The 17,262-nt window shown below is 40.0% G+C and overlaps 1 protein-coding gene across 2 annotated transcripts in view; it reads left to right on the forward strand.

Annotated features, from left to right (window-relative positions):
• Positions 1–17,262, forward strand: part of Pde4d (phosphodiesterase 4D) — an 820,129-nt gene that overhangs the window by 121,663 nt on the left and 681,204 nt on the right. Inside the window, exon 1 of one of the 2 annotated variants that reach the window (XM_060385705.1) lies at positions 15,255–15,826. The exons of the other annotated variant lie outside the window; for it this stretch is intronic. Coding sequence (XP_060241688.1) covers positions 15,561–15,826 — 266 coding nt within the window. The 5' untranslated portion in view covers positions 15,255–15,560. Of the gene's footprint in view, positions 1–15,254; positions 15,827–17,262 lie in introns of those variants that run through there. 2 annotated transcript variants of the gene reach the window in all.

A 17,262-nucleotide genomic window follows, 5' to 3' on the forward strand; every position in this document is an offset into this window, starting at 1 on the left:
CCAGTTGTGACTCACAGTCTGAACATGAGGAAATGTTCATTTGCTTTTTCCTAGTCATGGCAATGAGACCTTTTCTGTTGTTGCTGAAAGGACTGTTCTCACCTAAAGTGCCTGTTGAGAAGGTTATTTTCTGCCACAGGCAAGGAGCAGAATGTCACAACCCAATTCCAAGCGCTCCCTCACTGTTCTGTTAGCCTGGGGAAGCTGAGGTTTCACAGCGGCCTGGAACACACAGGCTTCATGCACTGTACATTAGCTCTGTTAATTAGCTGTTTCAGGATTCTTAATGCCCCGTGGCTTTGGAAACACTTGTTAACCCACAGAGGGAGGAGACAAGCTGGAAGACAATTGGATTCCAGCCTGAATGTATTATAACTCATTTCAATAACACCTGATCTTTCCAAATCCATGTTCAGGATCTGTTGAAAATTACAGTTGACTTAAGTTGTTCTCAGCGATGCATCCAGGAGATTGCAATTGAAGGCTTCTGGAAGCCGCAGAAACAGGAGAGCAATAGAAAAGAACTGATTAGTGGAACTTTCTGAACACGCATGTGCCATTTTCCATGGGTGGAAAATGGATGTTAGGATTGGGGAAGAGAGAAGCCAGCTGGTGTGCAAAGGTCAGGCGTGGTACCCGGAAGTCTACATTTCTGTCTTAACAAAACCATCTCCCCACCACCACACACTGCAATCAGTGCACAAAGCTGGCATTCAACAGACTCTTAATTCTTCTGAGTGCACTTCTCATGACATAACCTGACCAACCACAGAAAACCTAATGAAGAAAACAACCGTTGTCATTGGCAACAGTGCAGGAATTGCATCACTAGTAAACCACACACTTTATGCCCCAGAGCAGGCTGGAGCACACAGCAGTGTTCTTGGGCTGTGAATAGGATTAAAACATTTTAAACGCATGCATAGAAGCATAGCGAAACTCGTGATTTTGTATCTGGTATTGAAATACAATTACTGTACCCTAAAACCTCCAAATAGAAAGGGACTCTATAGGAATGCCTGCATCAAATTTAAGAACACACGCCTGATCTAATCACGCTCCCATTTTTCTCATCACACCCACTGCAAACTAATTCGTTTCAAAATAACACTTAAAACAGCCATTTTATATTTATGTTTATATTTATAGTCTGCTGACAGAATATGAAGAATGACTCTACTTTTTCATATCCGTCTTCTGGAATAATACCAAAAAGTAAAGGGAGGGTCTCAGCAGCTCATTGCTCTTGACTGCTGTGCTATGGGTCACTCTCTGAGTACTCTCAGACATCAGTGATTCAATCCCCTATATTTTTTTTTCACACCATACATACATTCCTAGAAGTTACTAAGTGCTCCGTGAATGTCTGTTGGCTGAATCAGGGGACCGCTGAATACACTGCTCATCTTTTTTAGGAATAGTCTAGTAAGACTTTTACTATAAAGAACTATCCAGTAGTCACATATGAAAGCTACGTTTATTTAAACACCAGAAAGACAATCACTCCCCGCCACATTTTCATTGGAACATGGATTACAACTAATTTGTAGTCCATTCAGAGACGATTTATTTACTATGCTTCCACAGTAAACAAAAAGTTTCAAAATGGGGTGTACCTTTTAATGCAGTCTGAAAAAGACTTAAACTGGGTGCCATAAGATTAATTTGCATGTTTTAAAACTCATTTCCCTTTTATTTTTTGACAGTTCCACCTTCATATAGTGTATTGCGGCTACAATCACCCCCGCTACACCCTCTTGCCCCCCTCACCCCCTGAGCCCTTTCATCTTCCCAATTATTTTCTCTTTCTCATTTTCAGTGCTTTTCTTGTTAACACACTGAATTTGGTAGTGAGGGATTGATGGTTTGAGCATGGACAGGGCTATTTACTAGATCACTGCCAACTAAAAGAAGAAAAGGATGACCCCTGTCCTGATGATCGACTTAAAATGTTTTTTTTTTCATAAGGTTCACTGCTTTAAAATAAATTCCCCAAATACTGCTTCACTCTTTCATTAATAGTAACGCAGAAGATGTTTTAAAGTACGAACATTAAGGCTAATTAACTTAACAAATGTTAAGCTAATTAAGTGAACACTCCTTCTGTCCTGTTCTTTCGGAGCATGTTCCAGCCTGCTGTTCCTTGCCCTTCCTTACAACCTACTGTCAGGACCTGTACAATCTGCCTTTTGGCTCTTTAACCTCAACCTGAAGGAACTGAGCGGAAGCTGAACCTTTGGCATACTTAGGATAGCACGCCTGTGATTTCCCTTCCTCCCGTGCTTCATCCACAAGCGCCTAAAAAGAACTTTGGTTTTACAAGTGCAGATGCCAGAACCCCCACAAACCTTGATTGATTGTTTGGTTTTTAACTTGAAATTGCTTTTGGAAATCTCAAACATGTGTTTCTTCGCTCTCTGGAGGGACGTAAGTTTTACAATTTGGAGTCTGTGTGGGTCTTAATTTTCAAGTCCTGTAACTGTAGGAAGACACCCCTTCTCTGCAGTGTCTTCATCTAAAGACAGCACGTGTTTCCAGAGTCTAAAAGCTGACTGTAATCTGCGTACGCCAGTGTCTACTCAGAGGACTTCTCATTTAACCGTATATGTATTGAGTACTCAGTAAGGCTGAGTGTAAACCTAGACCTGGCCATTCCCTCTTCAAAAGCAGAACAGGACCCTAAGAGACAACTTAGCAATGCACATAGTATAAAAAACAAACATAGAAACTATAAAGCAGCAGCTTTAGGGAAACCATGGAAAGAGTAGCTCCTCACGTTAGCAGCTCTCCCAACGCCCAGTAAGCAGTGATGTTTTAGAATTGACTGAACACTACCGACCTAACAGGTACCTATTTTCAAATGTTCTGGTATTGGGCAAGCTAGTACAACAACCAGTGATTTTTAAATTAAATTATGTGCACATTCAGGTAAGCAAATTATTTTCAGCAGACACCATGCAAAACAACCCTGAACTTGTCACTTTCTTACTGTTTACTATCCATATCTTGAGGCCGCTTCCCAGTTGCACCTATTCATGAAACGTGGCACAGAGATGCCACTATCAGGTATCACTTCCTAGCATGTGACCATCACCAATACCATGTCACCATCTTTAAATTGTAGGGGTACTGTTTGTACCGTAAATACCCACATGCACAGGAAGCCAGGAGCTGCATTCTGTTTTGTTGGTTGCACAGACTTAGAAAACTGACACAAACATGTTTCCAATGCAACCTGCCATCTATTTAATCTCGGTAGCTAGTAAGCTATAAAAAGTACAAAAACTGAGGAAATGGGTTCTTGGAGTTTTAAGACATGCCACAAAGACTTTCCTTGGCCAGTGACAAAAAAGTAGAGTAACAACCTATTTATTTGGCTGTCTCAGTTTTCTCTTAGGAACACAAACCCAAAGGACAAACAGCAGTCCTTGGGACCCCCACTCCCTTCAATGCTAACTTTGGCTCGTGTCCCTCTGTGGCCACCTTCCTGCCTGGCTATTTCAGAAAACAAAGCTAGAGACTTGTTGGCTCATCTCAGGCTCTAGAACAAGGAAGGCAGTCAGGACTAGACTTCTGACCAAGTGTTTTTAATCATATAAGACAATTGTGAAGGAGAAGTATGCCTTCATTCAGGTCATTCAGGCCTCATCTAGAAACCATTGATTCTTCTCAAGGAAAGCATTACACACACACACACACACACACACACACACACACACACACACAAGAATGGCAGAGTTCAGGTCAGGCACAATGTCTTGTGTACTTCTGTGTAAACGAAGGTGTAGGTCACAAGGATAAATTCTCACAACACTATCTTTCTCACAGCAAGAGTGATTTAAACACACAGTTTACTATAGTGCCTGAACATTACAGAGAGAAAAAAAAAGTTAGTGTCTTTCCATTTTCCAGTGCCTTTCCATTTTCCGGTGCCTTCTCTAATGTGCAGGAGCCGCCACAGAAGAGACACCACAGGGAAATGCTTGGTCATGTGAAATTGCTGAAGAGTGAAAACCCGAACACAGCCTTGGAAGCACTGGGAAATGTAGCTGGAGTTTTCACTGTAGTTGTTGATACTTTACTTAATTCCTTCTACCCTAAGAAAAATGGAGGATATTCTTGCAGGACAGAAAGGATTTGGCATGAGTACAGGAAGATGGATAAGGCTGGTGAAGAGAAAAAAATGTGGGAACTCCAGGACTGCTGTTGGGAGCACCTGCAGAATCTTAAAAAAATTTTCAACTTTTATTAGCAACCTGACTTCCAACTGCCTTAAAAAAATATCTACAATATATGACCGATGATTCACAAGGTTGTTCATTGTGTTAGAGTGAAAACTAGGAAATCAGAATGCCCTTCCAATGGCTGAGGGCTACAGTCTAGACTAGCATAGATCAGCTAAAAATAGCAAAGGAGACCTTTGCTGAAGAACAAAATGAAGTTGCCAAAGGTCCCTGACATATGACACCACAGCTTTTAGGGAAGACTCCAAAAACATTTCTTCATAAGCACATAATTATTCATGACAGCACACAGCCTTATTCACTGTTAAATAATATAGCCACCAGCCACATAAGCCCATTTAAGTCTAAACCAATACAATCAGGTAAAACCTAAAATTCATTTCCTTAGTATAATGGCTCAATTTTTATGCTAATTTGAGTTCACTGTGGCTAGGTCCCCCAACATTGGAAAAGGAAATCAATTCTGAAAGGGTAACCATCACCAGGCTACCTATTTGGAGGGCCGAGTTTGAGAACTGGTGAGCCATAGGACTTCAGATTTCTCTGAACATTTAGATTTCCTCACAGTGGAGATAAAGTATGTTATGTGGCTAATTTAATGATGGATTCATTGTAGGCTTTGGAAAACCATCCATTTTCAGTTGATAGGTCAGTGTGAGTTGATTTGGGCACACTGTCTTCGTGTGGTTAGCTGAAGGTAAACACAGATAATACAAAAATAAATGATACCCAGCCATTTTTCTAGGACCCCCCTAATGAATACTTACTGTTTTCCAGGCACAGTCAAGGGTCCTAGACAAATGCTGCCTATACAGAGATAGTCAACTGGGTGTAGCAAGGTCATTTCTCTGCCATACATTGCTTTTCCCTGGTAACTGATTAAATAATTGCTGGTTGGCTTTATATACTTAAAGATTATAAATCATAATTGCTAGGTGTAGTGAAATATATATCCTTATATGATTAGTAAGGAGGTATTTATATCTACTTTGTTAGGATTTACACTATTAATTTCAAAAAGGCACTGCTGTCTATAGCTCTGCAGCACAGCATTTCCTGGTATATACAAAGCCTCAGTTCAGACTCCGATGCTACAAAAGCATAATAACTATTTCAGAAGAAGGTCAGATTGCTACACATAATGTAGCAATCATTTGAGCATTTCCGGGTCAGAATAACTTCTTTTATAGCACCAGAAAACAACAACAACAACAACAACAAACATATGGCCATTTTTATAGTTACCCAGAGACTGACTATTAGACAAGTATTGGGAGCTTGATGGAGGCATCCTTTCTGGATTAATTCGTAGGGGCTTAATGACTGGTGATTTTATTGGTAGCTGTCTTTGGCAGTGCCTCACATTACAAAGGAACAGTGCGCATTCAGCTGACTCTGACATTGAAAACTGCCTCTTAAAGAATGGAATTTTCTTCTTTTTTTTTTTTAATAGAATATATGTGCTTGTTAAGAACAAAAGGTTTGTGGGTTTTTTTTATATAATTGTATTTTTTTTTTCCTAATTATTCCTGCTGCTGGGATGAAATACCCTGACCAATACAACCTAAGGGAGAAAGGGCTTATTTTGGCTCACAGGTCAAGGGGATAGTCTATCATGGCAAAGGAGTCATGGCAAGAAGAGCTTGAGACAGCTGGTCATTTGTGTCTATGGCCACAGTCAAGAGGCAGAGACCAGTGAATGCTAGTGACCAGCTCACCTCCCCTTTCTATGGTCCATGATTCCAGAGCCACCAATTTAGGATGAATCTTTCTACCTCAGATTAACCTAATCCAGAAAAATTCCTCACTGACATAATCAAATAACCCCTCCCAGGCATGCCTGGAGAATTGTTTTAGATCCTTTCAAGTTAACAATCAGTATTCATATCAGCAGTAAACAAATTGTATTTAGTAATTAGGATGCCAGGGGATAATCCAACACTACGCAAATAGCTGAATGCAAAGAAATGGCATCACTTCACTGCAGGTTATTGTTCTCATTGTAAAGACCTCACTGGCTGTTCATCATGACTTATTTTGGTGCATAGAGGCAGGGTAACATTTTCAGTTTGTGGGTAATCTATGAACCACCTGGAAGATTCGGAAATTCAGCATCTTATGTCTCCCACCTGACCTGCTAAATGGGACTCTGCATCTTATCATGGCCTCAAAGTGATTCTTAGCTACAGCGAAGTTCAAAAACCATTAAAATTATGATGGCCTTAAGTTACGTTTACATGCCTTTCTTCCAGCAATCTCTTCTCAGGAAGTATATCTCTGGTCTTTCAATGGCTTAATACATGGCATCACATGTATTAATACATGGTCCACACAATTGTCTTCTAGCTTTCAGGCTCCCCTCCACAACCTCTATGAAGGTGACAGTTTTTACCTGTAGACATCCATTGAAGAAGAAGGAGGACTTAACTTGGATATAAGCATAGTGATAACCAAAGCCAAAGGAAACTAACACAAAGGAAGTACCTAGTACACCATTTGATGTAGCTCCACTACCTTTCTAAACAGAAAGAGTGGTTTGTGTATGTATACTCCAAGTTGGAAACAGCTATCTTGCTGTGGGAGGTACTTTAGGGAATGCAAGTTCGGAGTCTACTTTATAGCCTAAAAGGCTAATCAAGCCCCATTGTTCTGAAACTTTGTTATTATGTAACAGTGAATATACCTTTCTCTGAAGCTTTACTATTTTAGAAGTAAAACAATACTTTGATTCCAAATATTAAATTAACTCAGGCATTGCTCTCCCACTCTGTCTCCTAAGCTGTGACTCAGATGTCAGAACAATTTTTTTATCTAGTTAGGGAAGGAATTTTCACAGATTTCAGGGCCATAATAACATTGGTATCCACTTTGCCTTTCCTAAACACTGAATATAGCTCTTAAAGCAGAGACTGTGGTGTATAGTTACCTCAGATACTAGTGGAAGGGTCCATATAGCTACTTGTAATGGGTTTTGAATCCCATTATAGAAATTTATAACCAAACACAAAAACCCAACATTTAAGGTTTTTGTTCTTGTATATCAATGCACCTTTCTTTTGGTAAATATATTTTTTTAAGAGACAGCTTTTTTAAGTGACAGCTTTATTGAGATAAAATCCACATGCCATACAATTCACTCATTGAATACATATACTGAACACTGCACTGTACCTTGTTTGTTTGTTTGTTTTGTTTTGTTTTGTTTTGTTTTTTGAGACAAGGTTTCTCTGTGTAGCCCTCACTGTCCTGGAACTCACTTTATACACCCGACTAGCCTCGAACTCAGAGATCTATCTACCTCTGCCTCCTAAGTGCTGGAACTAAAGGTATTTGCTGCCATGCCCAAATAAACTGTCTACTTTGAGGGTGTAGGACCCTAGATTGGTAAATATAGGTTGAGAGAAGTTAAATAAGCAAATGGTGTCCACGGTACATCAGCTTGTGGGACTGGAGATGATTCCCTGTTCTTCGCCAGGCTTTATGTCAGTGTCCCCTGTAAACAATAGATTCCAAAGCTCTCCATACAGTTAGGTATGGAAATGATATCCTTGTAAATGTGCCTGTCTTTCAAGGATTATTATTTACACATGTTGAATAATTCCAATTGCAATTATGTCACTAAATATAGACAATTGTAGTGAAATATTTTATCTCTTAAGAACCAGATTCAAAGAGCAGAACGACTGTGGCAAATGTTATTTGTATGGACCATGGGAAGTTCACAAGTTACATTGCAGTAATTTTTAAAAGACTATAAAAACTATTTTCTTGGTAGGTGGATGTGAGACAGAGAGATAAGAAAATAAGGTTTTTGGTGTTGGGTTTTCAGTGTGATTGTGTTATATTTCTCTGGGCTTAAGATACACATTAGATTATTCTCATTTTCTTAGTGAAATGTTATACGAGGAAAGACAACCAATACTTCCTCATTCTTACGCACCGTCATTAAGAACAAAGATTCTAAAGATGGACCCAAGATTTTCTTTGTTGTGACACAAGGAACCATTAGGGGGAGTGTGCAAATCTCTTAGTTTTGACTTGAAGAAACTTTGGAGATACTTTGATGTACATGAAGAAGATATACAAGTTTTCCTTTACAGATAATTTTATCAACTTCAGAATGTAAGCCATAGTGTCTACATGCTTGGAGACCTTATGATCATCAAACTGAGTGGTAAAGGATAAAGTGCTGATGAGTACTGGTTTTTTGCATTTCTGCCTAGTGGCCTTTTCAGTGATTCAGTGGGCTAGGCATGATATGCTTCAGATATAGTGGGATACTGGATATTTGGGATCTGCAATTGATGTCAAAATGCTTGATTATTCATCCCCCTGAGAAAAAAACTCAGATATAATAAGACGTGATAATGTGTTATACTTTTCGGGGCCATCAATACTCACGCTCATTTTTGGTGTCTGAGTAGCATTTAAAAGGGTAATTCTGGAGTTTGTTTTAGCAATTAGGAATTGTTGCTCATAGAAGTCTTGTTTAAGTGGATGTTTCAGGAGCAAAGGAAGAAACACTAATTTAGGTTATAATGTCATTTTTCCCCCAGACATGCAGAAAGCATGCCTTTTTAATGTTGTTGATATAGTGTTGCTTTTCTTTTAAGCAAGGTGATGAAATACTATATAATACTTAGATTAATCTGAGAATATTCAACAGATTTTCATTGAAATGAACCAAGACCACACTGTATAGTAAAACTGTAACTCTAACAGAAATGATCACATGCATTCATTCATTTTGCCCAATGACTTCTAAATGGTACCCTTAAAATGGTAACAGAACTTTGATGATTAACTAGGTGGTCCTTAATTAATGTATTATGCTAAGAAATAACTAATCAATTTTGACTTCATGATTTCATCATATGCCAATGAGCAAATCTTAACAATTAGTGCCTCTTTTCTATCTCACAAATGCACATTGAATAGGAACCGACTTCAGAATCATCCTTTGCAAATCTATAAAACATATTACCATCAGATTAGCCACATTTAAACCTCTCTATATGTTACCCACCCAACTACCAAGTACATTTTATCTTTTCTTTTTCTTAATTATTTAATAGAGTCTAAAATACTAACATCTCTTCCCTCCTTAAACCACTTTTTTTTGCAACCTGTTGTTACTTTCTGTGTACAATATTTTAAGATTTAGCTCAAGCCCTGCTTCACATTCATAGATCTCTATCTGTTTAGCTTTTAGCTATTCATTTTTAACCATTGTTAAACTAATTGTTCTGATCATGAATTTGATATTTCACATTTATTCTTCTTGTTGGAAGGACTGATAATATCATTCATTTTCAAATAGATATTTTTGGTGTCATTATGGTGTAGCCACTAGGGAAATAGCTGGGAAGAAGGAGGAGTTGAGGGGGAGAGGAATGGGATGACAGAGGATGCTAGGTGAATATAATCACAATACATTGTTTATAGGTATGAAACTGTCAAAATAGGAAGAAAGGTTTGAGGGGTGGCTCAGCTGTTCAAAGTCCTAGCTGCTCTTCCCAACAACCTGGGTTAATTCCCAGCACTCACATGGTAGCAACTCCGACTCCTGGAGATCTGATGTCCTCTTCTGGTCTCCAAAGGCAAAGACACACATTCCAGCAAAATATCCATAGAAATAAAATAAACAAGAAAAAAAAAGAAAGGAAGGAAGGAAGAAAGGGAGGGAGGAGAAAAGAAAGAGATCTCTGCTAGCTAGCCTGTATGATAAAAAATTTAAAAAGCTTTTTTTTAAAAAAGCTTTTAAAAAGCTCCATTCAACAGTATTGTATGAGCTGTTAGATAAAAGGATATTATAATTATGTCATCATAATTTGGAATGATATGAACTCTGAATGTGGTAAATTGTGGTAAAAGTTTAAGATGGAATAATTTTAGAACATATTATTTGGCAAAGTGGAAAAGTACTATGGGCTTTAATTAAAAGGCCATCACATTAAAGGTGTACAGGTATATAGATGGAAAAAAACACTCAGGAATTCCACCTCTAGCTGCCCTGTTTCTGTAAGAACTCCATGACTTGGCAAGATTCAGGGGTAGTCACAGTGTATGGTCTGAGTGAAGCCAAGGGTAGATTTTCTGTTAACTAAAACAAGAATTCAGGGCACTTAGGGGCCCATTGTTTTCAATAGTAGTAGACATAATTGAGTTAACTATCAGATCAGCTTTTCTTTGAACACAATGTGATATAAAGTCAAAATAAGAGACTTTGGTATCTCCTAGGCACATATTTAAAACCCAGGTATACTACTGTTGAATGATAATGACCTTAGTCCTTTATAGTCCAGGATGATTGTAAGAATAAATAGAATAAACACCAGACATGGTTGAAGAGAGGGAATAGGACAGGGGCCTTCCAAAGATTTCTTCTGAAAAACTCTACCCAGCAGAGGACTGAAGCAGATGCTGCAACTCACAGCCAAACTTTGGGCAAAGTGTAGGGAGTCTTACTTACGGAAGAGTGAGGGCTGAGAGGGGCCCAGAGAGGAGAGGAGCTCCACCAAAAGAACAACAGAGCCAACAAATTCAGGCCCAGGGAGGCCCTGCAAAGATTGATGCACCAACCAAGAACCATTCATGGAAAAGCCCAGGCCCGCTGCTCAGATGTAGCCCATAGGAAGCTCAGTATTTATGTCAGTCACCTAGTAAGGGGACGAGGAGCTGTCTCTGACGTGAACACTATTGCCTACTCTTTGGATCACTTTCCCTGGGAGAGAAGACCTTGCCAGGCCACAGAGGAAGAAGATACAGGCATCCTGAAGAGACTTGATAGGCTGGGGTCAGTGTATAAGAGATGAGGACTCCCCCTTTCTGAGGACTAGGGGATAGGGATAGGGAGGAAGAAGATAGGGTGGATAGAGATAGGTGGATAGGGATAGAAGATAGGGATAGGATGGAAGGGTGGGACTGGGAGGAGATGAGGGGAGGGGGCTACAATTAGGAAGTAAAGTGAATAAATTAGTAAAAAAGAGAAAAAAATTAGGAAAATAAAATGCAAAATTTCTGGCACATAACTTATATCTACTAAATCTGAATCTGTTATAGGGACTATTTATAGGATGCTCATTCAGAGCTAGGCACTCCTCACAGTGTGTGTGCGTGTGCATCTGTGTGTGTGTGATTGTGGGCGTGCATACCTGTGTGTGTGTGTGTGTGTGTGTGTGGTGTGCACCTGTGTTCATGTGTATGTTTGTATGGATGCCAGAGTTTGAAATTTGTTGTGTTCTGCTCTCTTTCTCCACTTTACTTTTTGAAACAAGGTCTCTCTCTGAACCTTAGCCTGGAGCTCCCCGATTCAGCAAAAGTTGAAGGCCAATGAGCTCGGGGGATTTTTCCGGTCTCTACTTCCTCTGTGCTAGGATTGCACGTGTACGCCATCATATTTGACTTTCACCTTTTTTTTTTTTTTTTTATGTGAGTGCTAGACATCTGAACATAGGCCCTCATACTTGTATGGCCAGCACTTAACCAACCAGGCTATCTCCCCAGGCTCCTTGCTGCATTTTTATGCGAGCGTTACTTACGTAAACAGGATCACTACACTGTTTCACAAATAAGGGGATAAGCCACCAAAGTAATACAGAAAACAAAGAAGTCAGCTGGGGTTCAGATCAGGCTTTCCCATTCCAAACAGAGCCTACACCCTCATAATGGTGTTATTATGTAGCATTGCCTGCCTCACCCATTCTGGCCATCTCCATTGAGTGCATCCCAGGGGCAATTTGAAGGCAGCCTCGATTCAATGCGTATTTACCTAATTAAAACAGACCTGGGAGAAGCAAACAATGCTATTTAGTCAAGTATAAATCATTTTAATTTGTCCATTCTTTTGAAGGAGCTACATCGTTGTTTTCCCTTCAATTGTGGGAAACCCAGCACTCACCTGAATACATACAGACAGGCACATTTAATTTATCCCACCAACTTCACAAACCTTGTCTTCCTTGTTTCACGGCTTAAACATAATTAATAAAAAAACGTATTTTGGAGTTATTTGGAAAGGACCTCAGATGTTCTATGTATACAGTATGTATGTATATGCATATATGTATATATGTCTATATAATATTTTTTGGAAATTCACCAAGAGGTTCTAGGAAAGCTAGGGACTATTATCTGATGTTCCTAGCATGGATGGTGGCACTGTTATCCAAGCATTACACCTTTCCACTTGTTGAAACCTAAGGCCTTATTTGGCTGTCACTTACAGCAAGTACAGTATTTTCAGACAAGTTCCTTAGAGCTAATTTTTAAGAGATGTCTTCTAAAAGGTAGGCTGCTGAGTGCTTTTGTTTGAAGAGCATCCTTTGACCCTGGTATTGTTATAAAGAACATCACCATTTTATCCAGATATTACCCACTTCCAGTTCTCTTCAGCACTTAAAAATGTGCTTTTCGTAAGGCAGCAATTTTCAAGTGTGATTTCACCACACAGAGGGGGGTTTTGCGTGTAGTTCCAAGGGGGTAGCAGAGAATTCTCAAAACAAAATTAAATTTTTATTTCTAGAAAGCAGCATACAATACATCATTTGTACCAGTAACTAGGACTTGGAACTAATCATAACAATCAATGAGGGGACCTTTGAAGAGATCCTCAATCCTGCATCTACACAAAACCCAAACCATTCCTCCTTTCCCATCTCTGGGCAGTAGGAGATTGGCTGAACGCCTTCACCAGGCTTGGTCCATATCTAGCCACAAGGCCTGGTGAGGTTTGAATAGATGATTGGTCTTCTAGTTTAGCTTAGTTGTAATAATCAGCAGTGAGCCCTGTCCCTATGACCATGGGCTTAGAGCACCTTTCAGAAGACCACAGTTTGCATAATTTCCTTTGCTTAACAGCCTCATTCTGGGTCACTGAAAGCAAGAGCCAGAATCTAGGTGTCTTAATGAGTTCCCAACGGAGCCCATTTGATTGCTGGTAATAGATCTGTATCTGGTCACTGGGCACCAATCTGTTTACTTGGAACTAGGCTTTAAATATCTCCTGCCCTATGTTTTTTGTCTAGTCCTTTTGCTGTCACATGTGTTGCCTGTGCTATCTGTCCTGAGACTATAAACTCCCTGAGGACAAAGACAGTGTCAAGCTATTCCTTATTTCCCAGTGTGTGCATGGGTATAGGACCATTTCCTGGGCTATGGGCCATGGTAGGTTTTATATTGTTGAACTTCACACTGTTGTGTCTTTAAGCTATTCTTCATCACGTGTCCAGGAATCTCATCCTCTTTTTCTATACCTGATCAGATGGCTTTCTGCGTTATTCTGGTGTATTTTTAAAGCTTTTTAGTTAAATTAAAATTAAAATAAATTCCATGAGGGCAAGCATTATACAGCTGTATGGCCATTTGATATATGAAGTTTTTAGGTTCTCAGCTTGCTTTATATAAACATGTATGTGTAGATATATATGTGTGTGTGTGTGTTTGTATACCTACACGTTCAGAATGATTATTATTATAGCCATCTGCAGCATTTGTAAGTAGAATTAATGTACATAGATACATGTCTTTTATTTCACCAAAGAATGATGTCTTTTACAACTTTTTGTATTGATAAAAGTTCTTTAGGGATAAAAACAATCACATCTTACTTCTTCAAATTTCAATCTTCGCATGAAGTCTTCAAATTCAACCATGGCATGTGTGTCCCAAGGAATTGCTAGGTACATACCATCAGGAGAGATGGGTCAAGCAGCGGATCTTAGGTTTTGGTGAACAGAACTTTAGAGTATCACTTCCATGTTTATAACACTCGAAAGGCAAAGACTTAAATTTGACGGTGCAGCAGGGGGTGAGGAGAAGTATAGGGACACCCCAGATTAACAGTGACTATAGAACCTCTCCACTCCAGACAGTCTCAGGGTCCCCCATGATTGGAGAATCATTGTCTCTAATTATTTCAGCCTCCATTTTTTGACTGGGTGCATTTTGTAGCTCCTCAAAGAGGTATTGTTTTGTTGTTGTTGTTTTGTTTTGTTTTGTTTTACAAGAGCAAAATAATCTGAGATTCCCCCAACAGTGACCAGACTGCTTGGAGACACCCTGTGCCAGCCTGTTTTTGTTTTTGTTTTTTGTTTTTTTTTTTCCCACCATTCCAGGATCCACAAAGTGCAACAAAACAGGTTTTATTGCTCACTTACTTGTTTTAACATTTGCTTCTTTTTCTTTTAGTACTTTTTGGTAAGAAAATACTTCTCTTTATTTTAAACCTTCTTTAGATGTTTATTGAAGCTAGATTTTTCACAAATTAAAATCTCTTTTTCAAAGACAATACGAGAAATTATGAAAAGCTTAATTTATTTTACCTTCTTGTGGCTGAATACATCAATTATATACATATATATATCTCACATATATAATAACTGAAACCTTAAAAAATCGTTCTTTTTTTTTAACTATTCCTATGAAAACAACCGGTCCTTTGGGCGAGGAGGCCAGTTTTACTACAAAGAGATTACAAACAACATTTGCAGGTCTAACTAGTGTTGCTTGGTGCTTTGAAAGAAGCATAATTAACAAGGCTGTAAAACCCAACAGTCACCCATCGCGTCCTTCCTGTGTAGCGTTTTGAAACCCTGGTTTTGTATCTGGAGGGGTGGTCTGTGTTATTGTCTTGCGATTTGTCTCATGGGATACATCAGACTGACTTTAGAAACCAGGAAACATTTCGCCTTGTCTAGCTAGTGGCTGTTTATTCTTCCCTTATTAAAAAAAAAAAGAACCAAAGCCAAAGCTCTAGCCATTTTCTTTTATGAATGTAGACCATAGGGAGATAAATAGCCCCTGCCGGAGAGGAAGGTCAAGTTCCAAGTTTTTCTTTCCTCTGCATTCAGGAATAAGCAAATGGAAAGGCTGGCCAAACAGAGGAGTAGCAGGCATCCGATGGTTAAGCCCTCCCCCCAGGACTTTTTATGTACATAAGCAGAAGTCACTGGAGCAGCTGCGCCGCATTAGTTCCAATAGTTTAACAGGCTGCTCTGCAGGGCTGACAAAAGCCGAGCTAGCGCGGTGGCTTCCCTCCATGTTCCCGAGCCTCCGGAGCTCGTCAAGTGATCTTTGGCTGGGGCTGGGGGAGGAGGGTGACGTTAAACAGGCTGCGGCGGGGGAGTGTGCTCGCCTGGTCGGCACCCAGCAGCCAGCGCCGAGAGACTGAGGCAGGGGCGGAATGAACTAACAGCAGCTGGATCCGACCTGTTTCCCTGGACATTCCCCAGACTCGGATCAAGGGACTCACTGGAAACAGGCCAGGCAACCACGTTGCCCTGGATTCTAGCCAACTGTACAAAGTTGACCAGGAAAATGGCTCAGCAGACGGCAAGCCCGGACACCCTAACAGTCCCTGAAGTGGATAATCCGCATGTTCCAAACCCATGGCTCAACGAGGATCTTGTGAAATCCTTGCGGGAAAACCTGTTGCAGCACGAAAAGTCCAAGACAGCGAGGAAATCCGTTTCCCCCAAGCTCTCCCCGGTGATTTCTCCCAGGAATTCCCCCAGGCTCCTGCGCAGGATGCTTCTGAGTAGCAACATCCCCAAGCAGCGGCGCTTCACCGTGGCACATACGTGGTAAGGTCTGCACCCTGAAATGTTAGCCAAACCGCTTCAGTGATTTTTGCTCCTCCTGCGGCTCTGGGGGTGGGGAGGAAGATCATCATTCCGCTCCGGTGATTTATCACAAGTAACCTACCTTCATAGTATGTCCCACCAATGCCTAAGTCAGGGCAGGGATCCTGGTGATGGGTTACAGGAGTGGTTGAGGTGGGTGGTTCTCAGAGCTCAGTCGCTATTGCAAGTTCCTACAAGAAAATCGGATTCCAGATGTCAAAAAAGAATGTAGGTTTACTCCCATACCTGAGTGGTGGCGTTTCTTTGATTTCTGAAGCTAGTTAATATTCCTTCCAGATTCTCCTAACTGGCTTGCCGGAGAGGACCAGAACGGAGGGGAGGGTCATCAGAATTAGCTGTCTCCTGAGTGATGCCCATTTGAACAGGGATGCTCACAATAGTGGCAAAGATGTGCCCCGTAAAACTGCTTCCTACTCCACTGTGTTTATAATTTTCATCATGCATTTTCAAAGCAGAGGAAAGGGATTAGGAAGCCCGCAGGAAGTGACAGGCACCACTTAATACTCTGACTGTATTCTTTGAATTTGGATGCTTCGAATGTTTCGTATTTATATTTTCCTTAGGAATATTTTATCATCAGTATAATGGGTGAGATTATTTTATGCATTTGCTCCCGTGTATCTTTTTTTTTCTGGAGGACTTTCGATATTTTCTTGCTCTTGAAAATATCAAATAATTAACTGAAACCATCAAGCGGCTTCCTTGGAGTTTCTGCCTAAGGAGAGAGAAAAATTAAAGTCTTGCTTGTATCAGCAGGTGCCTGATCAGAAGTCCGTGATGTGGGATTAGTTAACTTTAGCCACTCCTAGGTGCTACCTCTACATTTTGATAAAATGAATCCAAAGTATGATGAAGCAAACATAACAAAGAGTAAGCATGGGTGTGAGATGGGAAACTGAATTATTTTTCTAGAGTTTTCTCAAGAAAGCCAGTGTCTGAGAGGAAAAAAAAAAACAAAAAACAAAAAACAAAACAAACAAACAAACAAAAAACAGGAAAAAAAAAAGACTCAAGGAGGGAAACAGTAAGAAGTAGGAACCCAGATCTGAGTGACATGGCTGCGCCCAGTGATACGTTAATATGACGATGAAAGTCAGTGACAGCACAAATAAAAGGCATGTCACATTCAAAGACACGTCCAACCCCGGAATGTTAATTTTGAATAGCTAAATGTCTGACTGAAGAAGTGCTCCTATTGTCTTGTAGATTTTTAACTAGATGGCAAAGCCTCTACCTTCCATTGCAGATAGTGGCCATAGGAGGAATAAGGCAAAAGCTGAATTTTTCAGTGTTAATTAAAAAAAAAAAAATTGAGTCTGGAGAATGATAAGTTCCTCAGAGGAAAATGTTGAAAAATTTGTCAACAGCAGTCAGAA

The sequence above is a fragment of the Meriones unguiculatus genome, chromosome 6 (assembly GCF_030254825.1).
Source record: "Meriones unguiculatus strain TT.TT164.6M chromosome 6, Bangor_MerUng_6.1, whole genome shotgun sequence".
NCBI classification, from domain to species: Eukaryota; Metazoa; Chordata; class Mammalia; order Rodentia; family Muridae; genus Meriones; species Meriones unguiculatus.